Raw genomic sequence first — 26753 nt, forward strand, 5'->3', positions numbered from 1 at the left:
AAAAATGGTACAGTGGCAACAGAAAATCATTTGTAGCAGTGTTTACAACCACAAACAACAAGGGAAGGCTTTTTAAGCGTGAATCAATGTTTAATTTGCACCAAAAAAAACCCCAACCTGAACAAAACACTGTGAGCTGAATCACCAAACACTGAACTTCTACACAGTGCTTTCTGCCAGTGTCTTTCCCGTGGCCAAACCCTCGAGTGCTCCATCGGAATCAAAATGGCGACTCAGACACGCACATGAGCATGCTGAGGTTAATTTTTTTTCCAGCTGTGAAGTGAGTTCAGCGCCAAAAAAAATTCGGATAAAGGACGATTTTTGATTGTTTCAGAAATCTTCATTTATCCAATATCCTCCAAAAATTTTGGATAAATGAGGATTTTGGAGAATCCGACTTTGGATAATTGGTGTTACTCTCTGCCTTTATTCCATGTAGATAAAACCATTAACCTACACAGCTGAAAGCACACTGGGCATTTCCTCCTTCTCACCAGAAGCAGGAAATGCATGTAAGACTTTAGTGGACGTGATGGGTTGTTTACATTGCACTCATTCGCGTGATTGTGAGCGTGGTTGAGTCAGCATCACAAGGGAGTTTGCTGCCTGATACTCTCGCGCGATGCTAGTCATCGGCCAGCATCGTGAGAGAGTGGCACACCGGGTATCGCAAATGCAGGAAAAAAATCAGAATTCGAAATTGAAGGTATGGATTCGAACCATTGTAACTTTGAAAAATCATATGTCAGACCATCGTAAGTAGGGGAGCACTTGTATCTGCAACAAGCTGTCAGAGGAAGTGATAAAGATGGGTGTAATTGTAATTTAAGAGAGATTTAGACGTTATATTTCAGAGATTCACTACCCTCTGCAAGAATTATTATACAGTAATTATAAGCGGGGTTGCTGGGGGGAATTGGAGACTACATTAATGCTGACCAATGCATTAGGCTATCTCCATACTTTAAAAGTTTGTTACATGATAATTGTTAGTTTAATACTTTGATTTTTTTCACCAGGGGATGTGTTCTTCCTGCAGACAAGAGATCGTAGAAACCCTTTAGTCTACACTGTCTTCAGTACCTCAAGGTGAGAACATCTGAGGTGAATGCAGAGCAGAGAGGTTCTTGACACGTTCTGACAATCTCATTTCAATAATCCAGCAGAATGTCCATTGCATTCCCCAGATATAAGCCAAAGGGTGGTTGCGGCCTTGTTGTCGGCTGTCCTTTTCCCCTGAACTGCCACAGTGGCAACTCAGAGCCCCGAAGAGAGAGAGTTTCAGCTCTGCCAATTTTCACAACTCACTTAGTTCCTGTTAGATACACTTCCTCACTGCCCACTGTACCACCCATCCTGGGGTCATCCGCAAACTTACTAACTCTGCTAACGACATTATTATCCAAGTTGTTAACACAGATGACTAACCACAATAGACCTAGCCCTAGCCCCAGCCCCTGCAACACACCCCTCCACTCCCACCCACTGACTCCTACCATCAAGCTCGTTCTGTATCCAATTGTCAGCTCACCCTGTATCCCATGTGATCTGACCTTCCAGACCATATTGGAAACTTGCATGTAGACATGAGACACAATTACCCACTCAGAAAGCCACGCACACACAATTGGAAGGGAGAACACGTACAGTATGCACCAAGAATAAGTCCTGCAATTGAAAAGTAGGTTAAGATGGTGGAAGTGAACTGCTTTGTCGAACATGGAATCGGAAACATCTGTAATACACCAGTGTAGTGATGGCCACAGATTTTTCTCTCTGGTCTTGTGTCTTTCATTTATTTATTTTTTATTCATTTTTTCAAAAATTCAGACATATAGCATGGTAACAGGCCATTTCAGCCCATGAGCCCGTGCTGTCCAATTTATACCATGTTAATTTACAACCCCGGTACGTTCTGAATGGTGGGAGCAAACTGGCGTCTCCGGGGAATGCCCACGCAGACACGGGGAGAAGGTACAAACTCCTTATAGCCAGCGTGAGATTCGGAACCTGGTCCCAATCGCTGGCGTTGTGCTAACCGCGCCGCCCAAAGATATGCCCTGTGACCCCGTCTGCCAGCAATTTAACACCTTTTGCTATTTCTTTCAGCAACGTGTTCAAAGGCTCAGCTGTATGCATGTACAGCATGAATGACATCCGCCGAGCTTTCCTGGGGCCCTTCGCACACAAGGAGGGACCCAACTATCAGTGGGTCCCATACCAGGGCAAGGTCCCATACCCCCGACCAGGGATGGTGAGTCTGCTTCGGGAGAAGCGTAACTTGTTGAAAGTTGCTGTTATATGCCACAGTCGTTACTGTCTTGCTGACAGTTGGTGAAGTTGGGGTCGAATTATGTGTAATGAGATATTTAGCATTGAATGTAAATGATACAACCGATTATCATTTGGTTCATTGTCCCATCTCAGTTGGAGAGGTTGTACAATTAGTGGAACTTCCCCTATTCTTTCCCCAGCGTCTCTCAGTGTTCTCATTGTATTGATCACTTGATTGCATCAATCTGTCTTCTTCCGTTCATCTCTAGATTCCAAATTGCAACCTTCCTCTTAAAAACAAAAGCATCATCCTTGCCTTAGTTAGGCACAGAAGTCTGCAGACACCGTGGTGGAAGTAAAAACACACAATACTGGAGAAACTCAGCAGGTCAGACAGTGTTCTTCATACCTTTCTGGAGGCCTCAAGCCCACAACTTTTTCTTTGCCATGTAAAGTACACTGTTTGAGTTTCTCCAGCAGTGTGTTTTTACATCATCCTTACCTTCTCTGGTTTAATTTGGCGATGCAAGTGAAGTTTTGACGGAGTCGGGTGTCAGTTATCATCAGGCGAGCACGAGATCTTCTTGCCTTGCTAGGCTGAGCTGGGCAGCTCCAAAAGTTTTAACCTGACATCAACCTACTGCAGCTTTTATTGTTTTTTAAAGAGATAATTTTTTTGGATGAGACTTTTAACAAACTTTTAACCTGACCCTCAAACCCCAATTCAAGCAGAAACAAGAGGGTGGACACCGATTAATTCCCTGCAATTGAAATGCCCATCCTATTGATTGATAACATTACAGGGGCTCAAGATGGACAGCTAATCTGGCAGGGTCTTTGTTTAAATATGCAAATTAGCTGCTGATGATGTCATCAGAGATCTGACTGCAATATTATCTCAGATCTGAGCAGGTTTGGTATTTTCCTGGCCGACTAAATTAAGTTGGGACTTACCAGGGGAAATTAAAGTTCACGATTCCTTTATTGTCATGGACACAAAATATGTTTTCTCCTGTTCTGTGAAGGTCTCCTTCAATTCTGACCAGACTGCGGTCAATCGCGTGCCCCATGTACAACCAGCTAGTGCACACCCATCGGGCACAAGTCTCCCACGTAAGGGATGGGGTAGAATAGGCTGAAGGAAGGAATGAGACAGGGCATGAGAGGGCTGTGCAACTTTGGCTGGTGACCGCATGTGCTTGATGTTGGTGTGCTCTCAGTTTCACATTTCTCCAGTCAGTGACCCACATACTTAACCTGGAAAGGATGCAGAGAAAAAAAATTACCAAAACTTTCCTGGGATTGGGTTGGCCTGGAATCACAGAGACTGGATAGGCTGGGACTCTTACCCATGACATCAGAAGCTAATGGGCAGTAAAGTCCCCGGTATCCAGCACCTGAGGGGAATCATGGATGCCGGATATGCAAATTTTCTGGTTGCTTGAGACACACTCTTACAATGCCTAACTAATACACCTACATTAAGAATAAACAGTTTAATAGACAAAAGTCAGTGCAAAATGTAAAGTAATTTGAAACAAAAAATCAGTATGGTTGTTGTTAATTATGTAAAGTTCACCTTAATCAAGTAATTCCTGTAAATTACAAAATTTAAAATTAAATTCACTGTAACAGTGTTGAGCTAACTGCTAGTCTAACCATGACATGGTCATAATTACGCCCCCCCCCCACCCCACAACTTCACAGATAAAACATTACTAATACATTTAATACTAATAAAGATAAAAAGACTCTTACTTAACAGGGATAGGGAGACACTTTGGGAGAGTCACCCCAGCGGCGAGCAGCTTCGGTCGGCTCTTCATCCTGGGCGTCGCCATGTTATTCAAACACAACTTTATTCAAACAGCTGCTGTGTGTGGGGGTGGGGGGCACTCCACTGGCAGAATGTTTGCTCCCACCTTCACCAAGGGTTTTTTAAAAAATCTTTAAGAATTTTAAAACCGCATCTACAATTATTAAACGGATAAAGTGAAAAAAATATAATACATTTGCGATATATATATATATATATATATATATATATATATAAATGTACCTTAATCCCTCCATCGCTCCCCCACCCACCCAACCTTACATAAGAAAAGAAAGTAAGGAGAATGCTAAATATCTCATTACACATAATACTAGAGCCAAGGATTACCAACAGGACAGGCTTTCAGAGAGCTCTCAAATTTTCAAACCAACACATTGTAAGTATGGGCTCCTTATTTTCAAGAAAAAAAGATATTTATTACATAAATTATAAATGATTTTCTCAGGTGGAACACAAGAACGCCATTCCACCTGCCATCTCTCCATCCCTAAATCCATACCCGATTTCCAAGTAAAGGCTATGCACTTCCTAGAAACAGTTAACGCCAATTGTAAAAATTCTATTTGATATATAGTTAAATTTAATCTAAAACTAACCACCCAACAAAAATAACATTGGATTCAGTGGGAGTTTTACCTTAAATATTATCTCCAAAAATGTTTTTTTTACCTCTAACCAGAAAGATTTTACTCTGGGACACTCCCATATGGAATGAAAAAATGAACAATTTCTTGATCACATCTAAAACATAAATATGATACTACTAAATTCAACTTTTGAAAATTTTTTGGGGAGTTAAATATAATTGATGTTATAAAATTATATTGAACTCATCTATACCTTACATTAATAATTTTTGTCGTACTGTCCCTTACAAAGTTACTTCCAATCAATTTCATCTATTTGTCTACCTACCAAGGGGGTGTTTGTTGCTTCGGGGAACATTTACTTTTAAAAATCTATTTACATTTTTATTTATTATTTAAAAAAAATAAATTACATATTTCCTCTTTTTTTTTGCATGATAACAGGGATTTTACTGCACATGGAATCTTGAGGGGCATAGATGGGGTAAATAGTAATCATCTTTTTTTCCCCCCAAGATAAGGAAATCTAAAAGTAGAGGCCACAGATTTATGGTGAGGGGAGACCTGAGGGGCACCTTCTTCACACAGTGGGCGGTGGGTATATGGAACAAGCTGCAGGAGGAGTGGTAGAAGTGGGGGGGGGGGCGGGGAATGTTCAGATCATATTTGTACAGGTTACATGCATTCATCAGGTTTGGAGGGATATGGACCAAGCACTGACAAAGGGGCAAGATGCGCTGAAGGGGCTATTTTCATACTATAGAACTCTATGGCCTTGCATCCATCATGGCCAAGCTGTGTGTACGCTGCTTGCCCCTAGTTGCCAGCACACCATCAGCCACGTTGCTGTGAGATTGGATTTGTCTAGGCCAGATTTGCTTTCTGAAAGGACATTAAAGCCCAGATCAGCTTTTAAAGCAAGCTGGCCATTGCTGATACTGAAGCAAGTTTATTTTCAAATTCTAAACCTCTTTAATTAATTAATTAAACTTAAAACTCCCAAGTTGCCAAGGATGACATTTGAATTTGTAAGCTGATGTTGGATTACTGGTGGAACACAAGAGCTTCAGACGTTGGAATATTAAGTCAACAGTAAGAGGCGAAGGCCTACCAATAAAGAGTGATAACCTCACTGGGCCAGCAATCAGTGAGAAACAGCAGCAAATCAGCAGGCCTGGCAGCACCAAGGAGAGAAATGGACAATGCACCAAAATGCTGGAGAAACTGAGGAGGTTATGCAGCAGCTAAAGGAAGTTAAGCCTTTGATTGAGCAAATTGTAGGTGGACGCCTGAAATGGACAGCTGCTATTTCATGCTGGCGCCCTTCCGGCCTTGAGAAAGGGTCTTGACCCAAAATGCAGGGTTTTGTTGAGCAACTTCCCGGTTTGGTGAGTAAAAAGAGAGATGAGTCTGGGCACAAGGGCCCGCAATCAATTGTAACTTTATTCGCACAACAATTAATAAAAGAGAATTTATAGGGGTATGTGGGAACATGCTCGCAGAATTTATAAGGGAACGTGTGAACATACACAATTTATAAGGAAACGTGGGAACAGATTGTAACAGGAAACAAATAGGAGAGAATGTTAGACAGTATACTAATTATCAATTCACACAGGCGAGGCAGTCATTCACACCCTAAGAGCAGGGGTTATGCACATTCATCTGCCATCTGAATAAGGGGAGGTGGATCTGGTACCAGTGAAACCACAGGGGTATTCACACATCCGTGGACCCCTGATAAGTTGAGAGCAATGGTTCTACTGCCAGTATTGAACTATAACAATACCAAATCAGCTTCAGTGCTGCGTGCACCTTACCTGCACCTCTTCCAAGCAACGTCTGCAGCAGTGACTGGCATCAGAGAGAGAGAGAGAGAGAAGAGAGAGGGAGTGCTAAATATAGGGCTCTAGTCAATAAGGATGCTGAGTGATTTAAACCAACCAATGGCAAAATGTGGTCTGAGCCCAATCCTAAATAGCATTCCACCTGCAGTTTGTAACATTGTCTCTAACTTTGCAACTTTGAGTGGAACAAAAAGTACTCCCTGTACTGACAAGTGGTGTGACTTACGAATGGGTTTCAGGCAAGGAGATCACATGACCACCACACACAACATATAGTCAATGTTTACTGTGCTTTTTTGCGATGCCTTTGCTTCAGATTTATTGTCAGAGTACATATATGACATCACATACAACCCTGAGATTCTTTTTCCTGCGGGCGTGGTAGAATTACCACTAATTGGGAGTGCAAAAAAAGCATATACATGTTAACAAATAAAGAACTGTAAACAAATAATGAATGTAAACAAACTGACCATGCAATAGAGAGAGAACAAAAAGAAAATCAATGAAGTCCTTAAATGAGTCCCTGATTGAGTTTGCTGTTGAGGAGTCTGATGGTGGAGGGGTAGCAGCTGTTCCTGAACCTGGTGGTGCGAGTCTTGTGGCACCGATACCTCTTTCCTGATGGCAGCAGCAAGAACAGAGGGTGTGCTGGTGGTGTGGATCCTTGCTGTTGCTCTCCAATAGCAGCGTTCCCTGTAGATGCCACTGATTGTATTCCTATAAGCTAAGATAAGCTGATGGCCACCTCTAATGTTTCTCTTTCTCTCCAGTGTCCAAGCAAAACCTTTGGAGGCTTTCAGTCCACCAAGGAGTTTCCTGATGACGTTGTGTTGTTTGCTCGCAACCATCCTCTAATGTACAATCCCATCAACCCCATTAATCACCGGCCAGTCCTGGTCAAGACCAACGTTGACTACAGCTTCACACAGATTGTGGTGGATCGGGTGGATGCAGGAGATGGGCGCTATGATGTCATGTTTATTGGGACAGGTAATGTTTACTGACTAATGAAGCGCCTCTTGATTTTATTTGTGTTGAATACAGTCGTGTCACTGCTGCCTGCCCCCATGAGAAATAGAATTAAGAGTAGGCCATTTGGACCCTTGAACCTTTTCATCAAAGATCACAACTGATCTTCATTGCAATCCAGTTTTCCTGCATTATCTCCATATGTGGTAAACCCTCCTGTAAAATACCAACGTGGATTGCTAGATGCCGGATGAGTGTATTTGCCGGTTGTTTGAGATTGTGTGATTGGTGTCCTAACCATTAGGGGTGACACTTTTAAACTATTTTTCATCTATTTATTTTCTGCCATTTTTTTTCTGGTTGCTTGAGGCTGCTTGAGTTCTGGATAACAGGGATTTTGCTGTATTTTTGATTTCCTTGATATCCAGAAAGATACCTGTATTCTGTTTCGAATGAACTAAATGATCTGAGCTCAGCGATTCCCTGGAACAGAATTTCAAAAGTTCGTTTATTATCATTTGACTGTACATATACAACCAGGCAAAACAGTGTTTCTCCAGACCAAGCTACACACACAGTACTCTATACAGCAGTGGTTCTCAACGTGTTTCTTTCCACTCACATACCCCTTTAAGTCATTCCTATGCCTTATGTGCTCTGTGATTAGTAAGGGATTGCTTAACGTGGGATGTGAGTGGGAAGGGAAGGTTGAGAATCACTGCTCTAGACCCAATTGTTACTGAAATATTTTGCTTGAGAAAATTGTCATTGGCCCATTTCCTTTGGAGTTCTGAAACTGTGCATATAACGAGTCAATGAGGGACGATTAAGAGTAGTTTTCAAACTTTTTCTTTCCACTTACATCCCACCTTAAGCAATCCCTTACTAATCACAGAGCACCATGGCATAGGGATTACTTAAAGTGGGATGTGAGTGGAAAGAAAAACATTGAGAACCACTGCTATACATAATAATTGCATGTATACATACAAATTTAATTTACAATAAATCAGTACAACTCTAATTATCCAAAATGGCCGGGACTGGGCCTATATCGGGTAAACAGATTTTTTGGAGAACCGGTCATTTTTAAAAAAACATCCCAGTAGCAACAGCAAATCACTTGTAACAGTGTTTTTTTTTAATTTTTTTTTTAAATTTTTTATTTTTCACACCATAAATCACATTAGCCATGATACACACTTTTTCTTTTTCACACATATACATTGACTTTTTTTCCCCCCCCTCCCTCCTCCCAAGCCACCCCCCCACCACCCCCCCTCCCATCCATTTTAAGTATACAATCTAGGTTACATTAAACCAGTCAGACAATGTTGTCATTCAACAAAAATACACCAGAAATTCTACTGAGTCCATTCTTTTCTTTCCTTCTACTTCCATCAACTTAGGTAATGATTGTCCCCGGTAGGTTTTCGCTGTTGTATTTAATGTAAGGCTCCCATATTTGTTCGAATATTTCAATATTATTTCTTAAACTATATGTAATTTTTTCTAATGGAATACATTTATTCATTTCTATATACCATTGTAGTATTTTCAGATTATCTTCCAATTTCCAGGTTGACATAATACATTTTTTTGCTACGGCTAGAGCTATCTTAACAAATCTTTTTTGTGCATCCTCCAAATCAATTCCAAATTCTTTGTTTTTTATGTTATTTAGGAGAAAGATCTCTGGATTCTTTGGTATATTGTTTTCTGTTATTTTATTTAATATCTGATTGAGATCTTCCCAAAATTTTTCTACTTTCTCACATGTCCAGATTGCATGAATTGTTGTTCCCATTTCTTTTTTACATCGAAAACATCTATCAGATACTGTTGGGTCCCATTTATTTAACTTTTGAGGTGTAATGTATAGTCTGTGTAACCAGTTATATTGTATCATACATAGCCTCGTATTTATTGTATTTCTCATCATTCCAGAACATAATTTCTTCCATGTTTCCTTTTTTATCTTTATATTTAAATCTTGTTCCCATTTTTGTTTAGTTTTACCATTTGTTTCCTCATTCTCCTTTTCTTGCAGTTTAATATACATATTTGTTATAAATCTTTTGATTAACATTGTATCTGTAATCACATATTCAAGGTTATTTGCCTCTGGCAAACTCAAACTGCTTCCTAATTTATCCTTCAAGTATGATCTCAATTGGTAATATTCCAGCGCTGTATCTCCAGTTATATTGTACTTATCTCTCATTTGTTCAAAGGATAAGAATCTACTTCCTGAAAAACAATTTTCTATTCTTTTAATCCCTTTTTTTCCCCATTCTCTAAAGGAAAGGTTATCTATTGTAAAAGGGAGTAACTTATTTTGCGTTAATATTAGTTTTGGTAATTGATAATTTGTTTTATTTCTTTCTACATGAATCTTTTTCCAAATATTGAAGAGATGATGTAATACTGGAGAAGTTCTATGTTGTACCAATTTTTCATCACATTTATGTAATATGTGTTCAGGTATCTTTTCCCCTATTTTATCTAATTCTAATCTCGTCCAGTCTGGTTTTTCCCTTGTTTGATAAAAATCTGATGGGTATCTTAATTGTGCGGCTCTATAATAATTTTTAAAGTTTGGCAATTGTAAGCCTCCTTGTTTATACCATTCTGTTAATTTATCTAGTGCTATCCTCGGTTTCCCCCCTCTCCATAAAAATTTCCTTATTATTTTCTTTAACTCTTTGAAGAATTTTTCTGTCAGTTGTATTGGCAATGCCTGAAATAAGTATAATATCCTTGGAAAAATGTTCATTTTAATACAGTTTATCCTTCCTATTAGTGTTAGTGGTAAATCTTTCCAATGCTCTAAATCGTCCTGTAATTTTTTCATTAGTGGATAATAATTGAGTTTATATAATTGGCCGAGATTTTTGTTTATTTGTACACCTAGGTATCTTATTGCCTGCATTTGTCATCTAAATGGAGATTCCTTCTTAAATTTTGAGAAATCCGCATTATTCATAGGCATTGCTTCACTTTTATTTACGTTTATCTTGTAACTCGACACTTCTCCATATTCCTTCAATTTCTTATATAATTCTTTTATTGATAGTTCTGGTTCTGTTAAGTACACTATAACATCATCCGCAAATAGACTGATTTTATATTCCTTGTCTTTTATTTTTATTCCTTTTATATTATTATCTATTCTTATCAATTCTGCTAGTGGTTCTATAGCTAACGCAAACAATAAAGGTGATAGTGGGCATCCCTGCCGCGTTGACCTGCTTAAGTTAAATTGCTTTGATACATGTCCATTTACTGTCACTTTCGCTAACGGTCCCTTATATAATGCTTTAATCCAATTAATATACTTCTCCGGTAAACTGAATTTTTGCAATACTTTGAACAAATAATTCCATTCTACTCTGTCGAAGGCCTTCTCTGCGTCTAAAGCAACTGCTACTGCAGGTGCTTTATTTCCTTCTACTGCATGAATTAAGTTAATAAATTTACAAATATTGTCTGTTGTGCGTCTTTTTTTGATAAATCCAGTTTGGTCTAAATTTACCATTTTCGGTACCTGCTCTGCTAATCTGTTTGCTAATAGTTTAGCTATTATCTTATAATCTGTGTTTAGTAAAGATATTGGTCTATATGATGCTGGTGAGTGTGAATCTTTCCCTTGTTTTAGTATTACTGTAATTATTGCTGTTTTACATGAATCTGGTAAGCTTTGTGTTTCATCAATCTGGTTGATTACATCCAGGAGGGGCGGAATTAATAAGTCTTTAAATGTTTTGTAGAATTCTATTGGAAATCCATCCTCTCTTGGTGTCTTATTATTTGGTAATTTTTTTTATTATCTCTTGTATTTCTACTGTTCCAAATGGTTCTGTTAATTTATTTTGTTCCTCTATTTGTAGTTTTGGTAGTTCAATTTTAGTCAAAAATTCATCTATTTTCCCTTCTTTCCCTTCGTTTTCAGTTCGGTGTAATTGTTCATAGAATTCTCTAAAGTTTTCCTTAATTTCTTTTGGATTATATGTAATTTGTTTGTCTTTTTTCCTTGATGCCAATACCATTTTCTTAGCTTGTTCTGTCTTAAGCTGCCATGCTAGGATTTTGTGCGTTTTTTCACCCAGTTCGTAATATTTCTGTTTTTTCTTCATTATATTCTTCTCTACCTTATATGTTTGTAATGTTTCATATTTTATTTTTTTATCCGCCAATTCTCTTCTTTTAGTTGTATCTTCCTTCATTGCTAATTATTTTTCTATATTTACTATTTCCCTTTCCAACTGCTCTGTTTCCTTATTATAGTCCTTCTTCATCTTGGTTACATAACTTATTATTTGCCCTCTAATGAATGCTTTCATTGCATCCCATAGTATAAACTTATCTTTCACTGATTCCGTATTTATTTCAAAATACATTTTAATTTGTCTTTCAATGAATTCTCTAAAATCCTGCCTTTTAAGTAGCATGGAGTTTAATCTCCATCTATATATTCTTGGAGGGATGTCCTCTAACTCAATTGTCAATATCAAGGGTGAATGGTCCGATAATATTCTAGCTTTATATTCTGTTTTTCTTACTCTCTTGCATACTAGCTGATAACAAAAATAGGTCTATTCTTGAGTATGTTTTATGTCTAGCCGAGTAATATGAATATTCCTTTTCTTTTGGGTTTTGTTTCCTCCATATATCCAAAAGTTGCATTTCTTGCATTGATTTAATTATAAATTTGGTTACTTTGTTCTTTCTGTTAATTTTTTTCCCAGTTTTATCCATATTTGAATCCAAATTCAGGTTGAAATCCCCTCCTATTAGTATGTTCCCTTGCGTATTAGCTACCTTCAAAAAGATATCTTGCATAAACTTTTGATCTTCTTCGTTAGGTGAATATACATTAAGTAGATTCCAAAACTCCGAATATATCTGACATTTTATCATTACATATCTCCCTGCTGGATCTATTATTTCCTCTTCTATTTTAAATGGCACATTTTTACTAATTAATATAGCCACTCCTCTTGCTTTTGAATTATACGATGCTGCTGTTATATGTCCTACCCAATCTCTCTTTAATTTCTTGTGCTCCAATTCAGTTAAGTGTGTTTCTTGCACAAATGCTATATCAATTTTTTCTTTTTTCAGTAAATTTAGCAGTTTCTTCCTTTTAGTTTGGTTATGTATTCCATTAATATTTAAAGTCATATAGTTCAACGTAGTCATTTTATACTTTGTTTATCTTCCCTTTCCGTTTTTCCATCATTACCTTTCCTCCTTTTCCATTTCTGTTTTCTTATTTTAAACCCTTTATAAGACAACATTCTTAAAACATCAAACATTTTCCTTATTCTCCTATTTATAACTTCTTTAGCCCCAATCTCCCCTTCCCCTCCTGAGTTGTCCTTTATCCCTTCTCGGACAACCACATCTCCCCTCTCCATTTGGGTTTGCGAATTCACTCGCAAGCGTCAACTGATTTTGCAGTGACCGCTATTCCCCCCCACCTAGCCCCCCCCAGAAAAGATTTCACTTTTCATATGTAACAAAGGTCACTCTTTTAATTCCCTCCTTATTCTCTCTATTTCATTACCTTCCCTTATTAATTCTTGTCTATACTATCTATATTTTCCTCTAAGTACAGATACATTCATGTATGCACATTGTCTCTATTCACTCTTATACCTCTTTACCCACATACATATCAATCGTGATCATTTTTACTCTCATTACACGTCTTCATCCCTCAGTCTATTTTGTAATTGTTCTGCAAATTTTCGTGCTTCTTCTGGATCTGAGAATAGTCTGTTTTGTTGTCCTGGAATAAATATTTTCAATACCGCTGGATGCTTTAGTATAAATTTATACCCTTTCTTCCATAAAATCGCCTTTGCTGTATTGAACTCCTTTCTCTTCTTTAGGAGTTCAAAACTTATATCTGGATAAATGAAGACTTATTGCCCTTTATACTCCAGTGGCTTGTTGCCCTCTCTTACTTTTTCCATTGTCTTCTCCAGTACCTTTTCTCTTGTAGTATATCTTAGGAATTTTACTACAATAGATCTTGGTTTTTGTTGTGGTTGTGGTTTAAAGGCCAATGCTCTATGTGCCTTTTCTATTTCCATTTCTTGCTGTAGTTCTGGACATCCTAGGATCCTAGGGATCCAATCTTTTATAAACTCCCTCATATTCTTGCCTTCTTCATCTTCCTTAAGGCCCACTATCTTTATGTTATTTCTTCTGTTATGGTTTTCCATTATATCTAATTTTTGAGCTAGTAGTTCTTGTGTATCTATAGCTTTTTTATTAGATTCCTCTAATTTCTTTTTTAAGTCCTCTACCTCCATTTCTGCTGCTACTGCCCGCTCTTCCATCTTGTCCATTTTCTTTCCCATTTCTGTTAAGGTCATATCTATTTTATTCATTTTCTCTTCTGTGTTGTTTATTCTTCTTCTTAAATCATTAAATTCCTGTGTTTGCCATTCTTTAAATGACTCCATGTATCCTTTAATAAGAGAAAGTATATCCTTTACCTTGCCTTTCCCTTCTTCTTCTATTTCACTGTACTCTTCCTCTTCCTCTTCTTCTTCCTCTGGGTTGGCCATCTGTTGTTTCTTTGTTGCCCTTTTCTTCTCTTCTTTCTTGTTTCCATTGTCTTCTGTGGTCTCTTCTTGCTGCAGGTGCTCTGCAGCTGTCGTTGCCGGCTGTAGAGATCGACTCCCCAGCTAGTCCCCCCTCCCGTCCGTTTTTTTTTTTTCATGCGCGATGCGCATGCGCGACTCCTCGCGCATGCGCGGTTGCACACTTTTACTCAGCTCAGCGAGCCATTTTTGTAGTTCAATTTCTACCGACCTGAGGGAGCGGGTTTCTCTCTCCACCGCGGGCCTCTTCGAACAGGTAAGGCCTTTTCCTTCTTCCTCCGTTGTCTTCTCTTCCTCTCTTCTTACCGTTGATTTCGATTTTTCTTTTTTTGTCGCCATCTTCTTTCCACCTTTATACTCACTTTTCTTTAACTTTTATTTCTGTGCCTTTGTGTTTTCCTTTGTTTTTTCCGACTTTTCTGGAGAGGGCTGGAGTTCACCGTCCGACCACTACTCCATCACGTGACTCCCCCCACTTGTAACAGTGTTTAGATGACAATAATCAACAAGGGAAGGCTTTTTAAGCATTAAAATAATGTTTAATTCTCACCAAAAAATGCTGGCCACAATGCCTCTGCCAATCACCGAGACCTTCCAATCGCCACTGCCAATCCATGACATGACCCCATCACTGCCGCTGATCCCTGGGGAGTTTTCTCAGGTTGGTGGAACACTCACTGACAAGTCACTGGGCTCCCAACGTCTGAGTCCAGACTCTGAATCCTCCCCTCGGCCTACCGCACACGCCCACCGGGGAGTCCGGTGCGCATGTGCGGTAGTAGGCCGAGGGGAGGGGGTCAGCGTTGAGATCTCCTGCGTGTTGAGGAGGGGAGGCAAGGGAACGCCACTGACCCCGAGGTCCCACTCCTGCCCAGGAGGCAGCTCTTCTTGATGACGCCGGGACAAGGGATTCTTCCGACCACTTGCGGCTAGAAGACAGCAGCACAGAGTTTGAGAGGGAGAGTTGGAGATGAAGGTAAAGAAGAAATGGAATGAGAAGGGGAGGAAGTTACCTGAAACAAGGACAATCGTTGTTCTAGTTTCACGTCGAGTGAATTTTTTTTCAAACTGTGAGGTCAGTTTTGGCTCCAAAAAATTTTCGGATAAATGAGTATTTCTGATTTGTTTCAGATATCCTCATTTATCAGAAATTTAAAAACCATTTTGGATAAATGAGGATTTTGGAGAACCCGATTTTGGATAATTGGAGTTGTACAATACATCTAAATATTTTGGAATGATATTTGCAGTTCTTGCTATTCCTGCAAGAAGAAGCCTTTTCCCAGCATGGCTCTCCTGATTTTGATGCTCATGTACCTCCTTCCTGGCAGTTGTAGGTCAAAGACACTGTGCTCTGGATGGAAAGGGATCTGTTGAATCCTATTTAAGCATCTCTTCCAGTGAATGTCATTTCAATCCATTGTGGTCTTCCCTTGCTCTGTATCTGTAACTCCTGGTTCTAAATTCCTCAGCCAGAAGAGTCTTCTTCCCTGCATCCACCTCATGGAACTCACCCATTTTCTCTTTTCCAATTGAATTTACAGACATTGGGACCGTGCTGAAAGTGATCTCAGTGCCAAAGGAAAGCTGGCAGAACATGGAAGAACTAGTCCTCGAAGAGCTGCAGGTCTTCAAGGTGAGGCCAATGAGGGTGGAAGCAAACATTGCCTCTCTCCAGCGAATCATAGCAGCTCTGTAGGGGACCATTCAGCCCATCATGCCTAAGCCATCTCATTGAGTAGACTGAGCAAACAAAGAGGAGCTGGAGGCACTCAGCATGTCAGATCAAACTCATGGAGAGAAATGGGCCCTGTCTCAAAAGGCAATTGTCCTTTTCTCTCCACGGAAGCTGCCTGACATGCTGAGTCCTCCAGCTTCTCCATATTTTTAAGGTTTCAACCCCTACAGTTCTTGTGTTTCTCCTCATTGAATATATCCTCTCTTCCCTGCCACCCCAGCCCTTTGTTTGTAAAATCATGGAGGGACGTCGATAAAGTGAAGACGAGGGCCTGACTTCAGGATTGAAGGGTTCCCATTTAAAACTGAGATGTGGAGGAATTTCTTCAGCCAGAGAGCGGTGGCTGTCGAGGCCAGATGGTAGCAATTGATAGGCATCTGAATAGTCAGAGTGTCAAGGCTTACAGCGAGAAGGCAGGGGAGTGGGGCTGAGTGGGATGATGGATCAGCTTGTGATGAAATGGTAGGGGAAAATTCAATGGTCTGAGCAGCCTACTTCTGCTCCTATATCTCATGGTCTCTTTCCAAGGTTACGCAATTCTAGAACGAGGGCGCAGACTTGTCGAGAGAGGGGAAAGATTGAAGAGGGATCTGAGAGGCAGTTTTTTCCAATCAGTCTCTGTTCAGGGTTCCTTTATTGTACAGTGTGTGTAATATTACACAAAATTGTCTCCTGCCTGCTGTGAGGCAGACAAAGAGTCGCCATTAATGTTGCCCGACATCCCTTACAGTAAAGGAGAGAAGGAGAAGCAAAGAGAAACCCCTCTGGGCTTATGAGTTTCCATGGATTCCCCTCCAGCGCTCCTGCAGCCGCATAAACTCCTGTTCAAGCCCCAGGTCCAAACCTCCAACACGATCAGGAAGCCTTCGGCGCCTGAGGCCCTTCTGGAGCCCCTTCTTGCCCTCAGCACCCTCTTACTATTGAGTTATTTGTTTTTCCAGCACACAAAACTTTATTTCATACTTTCTCAGGGTGGTATTTGTGCCCAGAAATAGTTGCACTGAACATAGGAATCTACAGCAGAGTACAGGCCCTTCAGCCCACAGTGTTGTGCCAACCTATAACCAACTGTCTCGAAATTTCCCTCCTGCAGAACCCTCCATTTTTCTCAGTTCCATGTGCCTATCTCTTAAAAGATCCTCTTGTCTCTGCCTCCACCACCAGTGCCAGCAAAGCATTCCATGCACCCTCTGTGTGTAAACCCTACCTCTTACACCCCCCCCCCCCCCCCCCAGTATTTACTCCCAAGCACCTTAAAACTCTGCCCCCTCATGTTAAGCCATTTCAACCTCCGGTCACCCACTCGATCAATCATCTTACATTACTCCATTAGGTCACCCCTCGTCCCTCTGTCGCTCCAAAGAGAAAGAACCAAGTTAACTCAACCCATTCTCATAGGACATGCACTCCAATCCAGGCAGCATCCTTGTAAATCTCCTTTGCACTCTCTCCATAGCTTCCACATCCTTCCTGCAGTAAGGCAACCAGAAAAGAGCACCATATTCCACGTGGGGTCCCACTAAGGTCTTGCACAGCTGCCATAATACCTCCCAGTTCCTGAACTCGATCCCACAGTTAATGGAGGCCAATATTTGCTGTTCATATGACCACCTCTTTATGCACCCCATGCTGCTTTGCAGACAGGATCCAACTTTTCGGTGTCTATCCAGGACTCCTATTCAACTTTTTTTTTCCACAAGTTGGGATTTGCACCAGGAGGAAGTCCAGAAATAATTGGTTGCGACAACAGAAGGAGGCCTGTGGCAGTGCAGTTGACTCCAGGACCACATAGGAACGTGCTTGGCGTTGTAAAGGAAAAGGACGGGACTTCATTTCAGACAAAGCCTTTCTCTTGAAGTTTTATGTTTTGCTGAAGTATTGACTTGGACTGCAAGTGGAAGAACTCAGCCAGTTAAGCAGCATCTGTGGAAAGAGAAACCAGTCGCCGATTCGGGGCCACGATGCTGAGAACTGTAGTCCCCTGACCCAAAACCCTAATCTGTTTCCCCTCCTACAGATACTGCTCAACTGCCTAGCATTTCAGTTTTTGTTTCGGACTCCAGCATCTGCCGAGCTTTCCCTTCCACTGACTGAACTTGTCATCTTTATTTCAGGATTCTGCACCTGTCACCAGCATGAAACTTTCATCAAAGAGGGTGAGTACATATTATTGTTAGAATTTGACTTCTTGAAGGTTGCCCAATGGCTTTCAGATCGGTTGCATTCTGAGGGTTATCTGGTTTAAATGATTTTAAAATTTAGATTTGGACACAGAGCACAGTAACAGGCCATTTCGACTCATGCTGTCAAATTTACACTCAATTAACCCCGGTATGTTTCAAACGGTGGGAGGAAACTGGAGCCCCCAGAGGAAAACCCTCCCAGACATGGGGAGGGTGTGCAAACTCCTTGCAGACAGTGGCGCGGGATTCAAACCCCAGTCCTGATCACTGGTGCTGTAAAGGCATTGCACTGACCGCTATTCCAACCATGCCGCCACAAAAGGACAGGTGACAGCTAGAAACCATTGTCATTGGCATGGCTGAGTTAGACATTCAGGCTCCAAATAAAATCCTTGGAGGTCCTCGGATAAGCAGCCTGCAGTTCTGGAGAATTGCGTGGCTTGCGTCGAGCAAATTTGTGAGGGCAAAGAAAATTAAAGGGATGCAGGGACTCAAAGCCCAGAATTCCCACCTCCAAGGTGTTTAGTGAAGGTGTGTTTTTTAAGATCAGGTGTACTGGGGAAATCTTCTTTAGAACAGCTCCTTACCATGGAGTTTTATCGTCATTGGTTTCCACATGGAACTTGACCTTCTCTCTCCAGACAGACAATCTGCAGCTATCCGTCCTTTGCTGTGCATGCCAGCTACTGAAATATTTCTGACAAGTGCTATCCCAGACTGTCTGTCTGGGCAGTGGTGGACCCGAAATAAACAGGTTGCACTATTTCTTCAAGTAATGGTTAGCATGGCGGTTAGTGCTATGCCGTTACAGTGCCAGTGACGTGGGTTCGGCTCTGGTGCTGTCTGTGAGGAGTTTGGACATTCCAAAGACGTAGTGACTTGGAAGGTTAATTGGTCATGAGGGTGTATTTGGTTGGCCTGGGCCTGTTGAGCAGAAGGGCCTGTTACTGAGCTGTATGTATAAATTAAATAAAGAATTAGAAATAAATAAAAACAAGATGGTGCAATTGACCGAGGCCACAGGCCAGATATTTTATGAAGGGAATTTTGAAGGATTTTTCCCTTGCCCTGTCCGAGCTTATGGAAGAATCTGAAACCAGATTGTGGATAGATTTAGACTTCAAAAGGGGGTGGAGGCAAAATATTGTGAAAGTATTTCCATTTTCCAAGTGATCTAACTGCAATTGCATTCTGACATTTCCATAGAGAAAAAATGGGCTGTCAATTCTAAGAAATTTCAACACACTGATTTTCTGTTGAAAAGTGGAATGAGGCATGATAATTTGATCCATTGGTATATTTACTATTGACAGGGAAAGCAGTGATTTGGACACTAATGTTGCAGCCCCCTCTGTTGGACAGTCTGAGGTTAACTGTTAAAGTGCATTAATGTGCAACTGTGGGAAATTTTAAAAGCAGAAATTGCCCACGTTTGTGGGTTAATACGACTAACAGTATTGAAATCAACGTCGTGTTTTGTTCCACATTGTGAGATACTCTTTTAGATGACACTTTCCTTATTCTAATATATCCTAATTTCAAAGTATCATTTCCAAAGTGTGAACTGCAATATCCCAAATTTCAATCTCTTTAATCCAACAAATCAAACTCTGTGGCTGTTACTTTATGTAGTTTTAATTTGATAATAGAACAGATAAACATTTTGCATAGCTTCGCTACAAGACTTTCATAACAGCATTTACTGTTTAAAGATAGTCCTTTAGACTCTAATTACTTAAAAGTTGTTATAACAAAAGTGTTAACAAAAGACTGCTATAAAACACAAGGATATATAGAGATATAAAAACTTAAAAGAGATACAAAAATTCAAAGAAAAATTTCTCATGCTCACACTTCCTTCACATCTTGTAGAAAGAGAGCAAGTGATAGCCTGGGCCGTTATTATGACATATTACATCATAGACACTATGGTTACACGACAAACAATAGTTCTCTTAATGGGACAGGCACAAAATTAATTAAGAATCAAAAACACAAGGTTTTAACCTTTATATTCTTGCATGAGTGGAACAGAATTAATAGGGTGTATAAGCTGGTAGCCCTTGTCACCTTGGCATTAGAAACGAACAGATGAAAGTACTGTTTTTGTGTTCTTCAGGGATGGAGAGGTGACGGGCTGAATTGTGTTTTTGTATTCCACTTGAGAAAATAACATAATTTACGTAATGAATATAATTTATTCTTGAAAACATGGAGCCCATAATTACAATGTGTTGGTTTGAAAATTTGAAGGAGTCTCGGAAAACTCGTCGCACTAATGTCCCTTAGCTCCAATGTTGTAACGAGATGGGTTATTTTTTTTTGGCATTCTCCTCATTTTCTTTTTTTTGTTAGGGTTGGGGTGTTGGGGAGGGAGGGAGAGATGATGTTACTTTAAACATATAACCACATTTGCATTATTTTTTCAATTTATTCAATTAATACCTGTAGATGTGGTTTTAAAATTCTTAAATAAAATATTAATAAAAGAGAAAGTACTGTTTGTTGGACTGCAAGTGGAAGTGGGGGCCGGAATTCCCCCTACTCCTTCTGCGTTGTTGCTGCTTCCACTCTAACCTGTTCATGAAGCTTTGAGAGCTATGGTAATATAGAAATGTTTGCAGGTTCCTGCAATTTGTAAGTTGAGTTCAATAGTTTATGTTGCTGCAGTCTCATTGTGAAAGGGCCACACCATCACAGAATATTTCTGGCACATTGTGAGACCTCTTGATCTTTTGAGCCCGCTCCTGTTTCAAGCCAAACTAATAAATCTGATCCCACTCCTTGGCCATCTCCCCAGACCTGAAAACTCATTCAGATATGTATTCAGAATCAGTATTTATTGTCACGAACAAGTCATTAAATCCGGTATTTTGCGGCAGCGTCACAGGGTAAACATTCATATACATCACCTTACAACAATAAATAAAATAGTGCACGAAAAGTAAGGCAGTTGGTTCATTTGGAATCTGATGGCAGCGGGGAAGAAGCTGTCCTTGTGCACCGAGTGCTTGTCTTTAAACTCCTGAACCTTTTCCCCAAAGGTAGCAGAATGAAGATGGCATGGCCTGGGTGGTGGGGATCTTTGAGGATAGAGGCTACTGTTTTATAAGACACTGCCTCAAGTTGCAGGCCGATTTAACAATCCTCTGGAGTTTTTGAACTTCGTTTTGAACTCAACAATGAAATCTATCTCCTCTATTACTCCTGGATCCACTTTCTGGACCCTGAATAATCCTTCATTCTTTCACCTGCTGCTTTCCTTCTGCTCTCCTTGGTCTTACCTGATCCACCATGAGAGTAGTTTCTCTTTACTGACTCAGACTATGCCCTCATATAACCATATAACCATATAACTGTTTTTGGCGTTGAAACAGGCCATGTCGGCCCTTCAAGTCCACGCTGGTTCACTTGAACAACTACTGCTCATGATCCCTGAATTTCTGCCCCTTGTCTTCAGTTAAGAGTTTAAGTAATTTTATCAGGTACCCTCACAAACATCTCTGCTCCACGGAGTACAGCCCCAGCTCCTCCATTTTAACCAGTAATCTCCAGCCACTCTAAAGCAATGAATAGTAACAATTCTATGCAAAAATTGGATTGTCCTAATGCTCTTCAGTGAAAGGAATCTACCAGCCCTACCTGATCTGGTTTAGATGTGAATCCAGACCCATCGATACGGTTGATCTTTTAAGAGAAGCTATGCATTCTTGCTTTGTATTCCTTGGAGTTTAAAAGAATGAGGTATTCAAACATATAATAACTGGTGGAGCACTGATGGGTGGCCAACCTTTTAATTTTTAGATTAGACATACAGCATGTGCAGAGGTTAAAACCTTGAGAGTTTGCTTCTTAGTGACCTTGTGACTATCCCTTTAATTATGTGTTGTTTGTAGTGTTACCATAGTTACTATGAGGTCATATGTTGTAATATCCGTGCAGACTCGGAGTTTGTTTTCTCATTCTTCGGAGAACCATGGAAGGAATGTGAGCTCGAAATACTTTTCTTTGAATTCGTCTTAATCATTTCTTATCATCTTATCATCTTATATCATTAAATATAAACCAAATGCTTTGTTTATTCTTCATTGTGAAAATCTTGATGCAAAGTTATGCAAAATGTTTATCCGTTTATATCAACAATTAAAGCTACATAAAGCTGGATTGATGAGATTGTAATTCAGAATATCATCCTTACTTTTCTTTGAAGATGACTTGTTTTGAAATTGGGAAACACTAGAAAATGGAAAGTGTCGTCTAAAGCATGGTAACAGGCCATTTTGGCCCACGAGTCCATGCCGCCCAATTAACCTACACCCCCGGTACATTCTCGTGGGCTGAAATGGGCTGGGTCCGTGCTGTATGTCTAAATTAAAAATGAAAATGTTGGCCACCCCTAAAGACTAGTGTGCTGGAGAAACTCAGCAGGTCATGCAGCATCCTTAGGACGTAAAGGGTAACCAACGTTTTGGGCCGAGCCCTTCGTCAGGTAAAAGTAAAAATGGGTAGATGCCCGAATAACAATGTGGGTGGAGTGGTGGGGGGGTGAAGAGAGAGGGAGGAAGAGGAGGGAGGAAGTGGGCAAAGGTAGAAGGGCAGGAGAGAAAAGCCGAGAATTGAGGTTAGGAATGTTCAATTCTCAGTTTTCTCTCCTACCCTTCCATCCTCGTCCACCTTTGGCTGTCGGCCTGAGCTTCTCCCACTGCCCTTTTTCTGTCCTCGTCAACCTTTGGCTGTCAGCCTGAGCTTCTCTCACTGCCCTTTTTCTTTCCTCCCCCTCGCTTTTTTATTCAGATGTCTGCCTGCTTTTTGCTCGTATCTTGATGAAGGGCTTAGGCCTGAAACGTTGGTTGTATATCTTTGCCTTGTATCAGTAGTTCTCAGCCTTTTTCTTTCCACTCAAATCCCTCTTTAAGTAATCCCCATGCCATCGGTTCTCTGGGATTGCTTAAGATGGTGTGTGTGTGTGTGTGTGTGTGTGTGTGTGTGTGTGTGTGTGTGTGTGTGTGTGTGTGGGTGGCTGGGGAGGGGGGTGTGGAAATTGTTGTGAACCACTGCTCGAGATCCAATTGTTACCGAAATATTTTGCTTGAGAAAAATTGTCATTGGCCCATTTCCTTTGGAGTTATGAAACCGTGCACAAAATGAGTCAATGAGGGACAATTAAAACAGTGGTTTTCAAACTTTTTCTTCCCACTCACAATCCACCTTAAGCAATCCCTAGCACCTATGGCTTAGGGATTGCTTAAAGTGGTCTGGGAGTGGAAAGAGAAAGATTGAGAACCACTTGGTTAGATAGAAATAAAATCATGATTAAAAGTTAACGCTTACTCTCGTTCCATCGATGTCTTGCTCACTAGAAGGAGCATTCATGAGGTGACATTATGTGCATGTGCGAATTAGGGGAACAGTCAGTTCGTGAGTGCAAGTTGTACCTAAGTCGGACGTTCATGACCCGGGGACTCCCTGTATAAGCAGAGGCTCTTTAGACTACAGCGGTGGTTCTCATCCTTTTTCTTTCCACTCCCATCCCACTTTAAGTAATCCTTATGCCATCGGTGCTCTGTGATCAGTAAGGGATTGCATAAGGTGGGAAGTGGGTGGAAAGAAAAGGTTTGAAAACCACTGTTTTAATCGTCCCTCATTGACTTGTTCTGTGCATGGTTTCAGAACTCCAAAGGAAATGGGCCAATCACAATGTTTCTCAGGCCAAATATTTCAGTCACAATTGGGCCTAGAGTAGTGGTTCTCAACCTGCCCTTCCCACTCACATTCCACCTTAAGCAAACCCTTACCAATCACAGAGCGCCGATGGCAGAGGGACAACTTAAAGTGGGACGTGAGTGGGAAGAGAAAGGTTGAGAACCCCTGCCTTAGTGGGACCTACTGAGTTGCTCCTGCACTTTTTTTTGTCTCATCTGCAATCACAGCGCAGACTTTCTTGTTTCACTACCTTGAACGGCTTGAGGGACCGACACCTGTGTCCTGGTGATTATTTTTTTAATGTGCCCTCTGCTCATTCCGTTGAAGGGCAGATAGGGGTGGAGGAAAAAAAGGCTGGCCAGGCACCAGAAGTTATCGGTATCAAGGGATAATCAGCAGGAAACAGAGAAAGAGAAGGAAGGGTAAATGACAGGGTAGGAATTGGGCTCCTCTAGAATTCACATGCACGGACTGTGTAAAACCTTGAATTATTTTTCTCAGGATTTGACCAATTTTACAGGATTAAAAATGTCAGCAGGCAGCTGATGGTGCTTTGCCTGTGGGAGTATTGCAGTGATAGTTTGATCTGCTGGTGAGTATTTTGTCCATGAGAAAGAAAGTTAGAAGATATGGGCCATGGGTATTTGAAACCCCCGTTGCTAATCTTTACAGATGTCTCCCTTTGTTCTTCTGTCTTTAAACAGCAACAACTGTACATTGGCTCCAATTCTGCAATATCCCAGCTGCCCCTACAGCGCTGTAGCATCTACGGGAAGGCTTGTGTTGAGTGCTGCCTGGCGCGTGATCCCTACTGTGCATGGGATGGAAACACCTGTACCAGATACCTGTCAAACACCAAGAGGTAACTCAAATACGGTAAAATCCCCGCTATCTGAAATTCAGTCAAAAAAAAATTGTGGAAAATAGGTATAAGATACACCCCACCCCATCACCCCCCACCAGCAGCCAGTTCATCAATCCATGCCATGTGCAATCTCAAGCAGCCAGCACATTTATTCATATTTAAAAAAATTTAGACACACAACATGGTAACAGGACATTTTGGCCACTCAATTGCACCCAATTAACCCACAACCTCTCGTATGTTTTGAACGGTGGGAGGAAACCGGAGCCCCCGGGGAGAACGTGCAGACTCCTTACAGACAGTGCGGGGCTGGGACCTGGCGCTGTAATGGCGTTGCGCTAACTGGTACACTAACCTTGCCGCCCTTATCTGGCATTTACCAATCCCCATAGGTGCTGGATACATGGGGTTTTAATGTACTTCATTATTCGAAGGTGGCGCAATGGTGAGGTTACTGGACCCTCGTCTGGGAGACACAGACTAGTATCTCGAAATGTGGGTTCAAAGCCAGCCCTATGTCAACTGGGGAATTTAAATCTAATTCATGCCTTTGAGGTGAAGCAGGGAAGTTTAAAGGAGATGTATGGGGCAGTTTTCTTTTTACGCAGATTGGTGGGTGCCTGGAACAGGCTGCTGGGGTAATGGGGGAAAGCAGCTAGTGTTGTAGCATTTAAGAGACTTCTTGATGGACACTTGAGAATGGGAATGGAGAGATCGGGATCATATGCAGGCAGCAGAGATTTGGTTAACGTGGACTTCCTGAACAACACCAGACATGCGAAGCAATGTTTCAGGTCAAAGATCACCATGTCAAAGCTGGGGACGAGACAAAACAAGCTCGTTGAGGTGCCGGGAGAAGACGTGTCACCAATAGGGTCAAACTGGGCGGACCATGGGGGTAATCCAGGAGCATCGGAGGATGAGCAAGACCTTTAGATTTCATGAGGGGCACAGATGAAGTGAATGCTCACAGTCTATTTCCCAGGGTAAAAGAATCTAGAATGAGAGGGCTGAAGTTTAAGGTAAGAGGGGAGAGATTTAAGAGTGATCTGAGGGTAAAACATTTTCATTTGGAGGGTGGAGTGTATCTGGCACGAGCTGCCAGAGGAAAAAAGTAAGGTTGCAACGTTCAGGAGACTTTTGACTCATTATATGGATACGAAGGGCTCAGAATGATATGGACCAAAAGCAAGGAGATAGGACCGGCCAAGAATGGCAACCGGCATTGGACAAGTTGGGCTGAAGGGACTGTTTTGTGCTGCATTTATCCATGACACCTGTTAACTCTGTGGGTGGTCAATGACTAATTGAGAGCAGTTGGAGAGTGAGAAAATAGGCACAGTTGGTGTAAAGGCTGGGCGACATGGTTAGCATAGTGTTTAGCGCAATGCCATTACATCACCAGCCATCGAAATCGGGGTTTCGAATCCCATGCTGTCTGTAAGGAGTTCGTACTTTCTCCCCGTGACTGCGTGGATTTTCCCTGGGGTCTCTGGTTTCCTCCCACCATTCACAATGTACAATTGATTTAAATTTAGGCATACAGCACGGTAACAGGCCATTTCAGCCTTCTAGTCCATGCCGCCCAATTTACAGCCCAATTAACCTACACCCCCAGTACGTTTCGAACAGTGGGAGGAAACCGGAGCCACCGGGGAAAACCCACGCAGACACGGAGGGAACATACAAACTCCTTACAGACAACACGGGATTCGAACCCAGGACCCGATCGCTGGCACTCTAAAGGCATTGCGCTAACCGCTACGCCAACCGTTCCGCCCTGTGTAGTTTAATCGGGTGTAAATTGGGTGGTGCATGCTCGAGGGCTGAAATAGCCTTGTTACCGTGCTGTATGTCTAAATTTAAAAATTATATTTATATTTAAATTTAATTTAAATTTAAAAATAGTGCTGGAGGCATAGAATGCAGAGCAAGAGGATGTGTCTGACATCCATCCCCACCCTTAGGTGTGCTTTCCCAGATTGGCTCGACCCATGGTTGAAATGGGCAGATTGTCTTGTGCAGAAAGGTTGGGCAGGTTAGGATGGCATCTGCCGGAACTTGAAAGAATGAGAGGTGACAAGATCCCGAGGAGATTCAACAGGGTTGATGACAAGAGGAAGTCTT

The 26753-nt window shown here is 41.2% G+C and overlaps 1 protein-coding gene and 1 long non-coding RNA gene across 4 annotated transcripts in view; one reads left to right on the forward strand and one right to left on the reverse strand.

The window, feature by feature from the left end:
• sema3b (sema domain, immunoglobulin domain (Ig), short basic domain, secreted, (semaphorin) 3B) overlaps positions 1-26753 on the forward strand; it is a 297012-nt gene that overhangs the window by 244627 nt on the left and 25632 nt on the right. For all 3 annotated transcript variants that reach the window (XM_069936649.1, XM_069936646.1, XM_069936647.1), the window contains exons 10-15: positions 1023-1092; positions 2113-2257; positions 7322-7541; positions 15682-15773; positions 17990-18031; positions 24466-24623. In XM_069936649.1, coding sequence (XP_069792750.1) covers positions 1023-1092; positions 2113-2257; positions 7322-7541; positions 15682-15773; positions 17990-18031; positions 24466-24623 — 727 coding nt within the window. The remainder of the gene's footprint in view (positions 1-1022; positions 1093-2112; positions 2258-7321; positions 7542-15681; positions 15774-17989; positions 18032-24465; positions 24624-26753) is intronic.
• Positions 1880-6584, reverse strand: LOC138763069 (uncharacterized). Its single transcript, XR_011357305.1, has 4 exons — positions 6522-6584; positions 4036-4247; positions 3627-3753; positions 1880-3534 (listed from the first exon to the last, which is right to left on the reverse strand). It is a non-coding gene; the product is annotated as an uncharacterized lncRNA (long non-coding RNA).

This window comes from Narcine bancroftii, chromosome 5, assembly GCF_036971445.1.
Source record: "Narcine bancroftii isolate sNarBan1 chromosome 5, sNarBan1.hap1, whole genome shotgun sequence".
NCBI lineage: Eukaryota > Metazoa > Chordata > Chondrichthyes > Torpediniformes > Narcinidae > Narcine > Narcine bancroftii.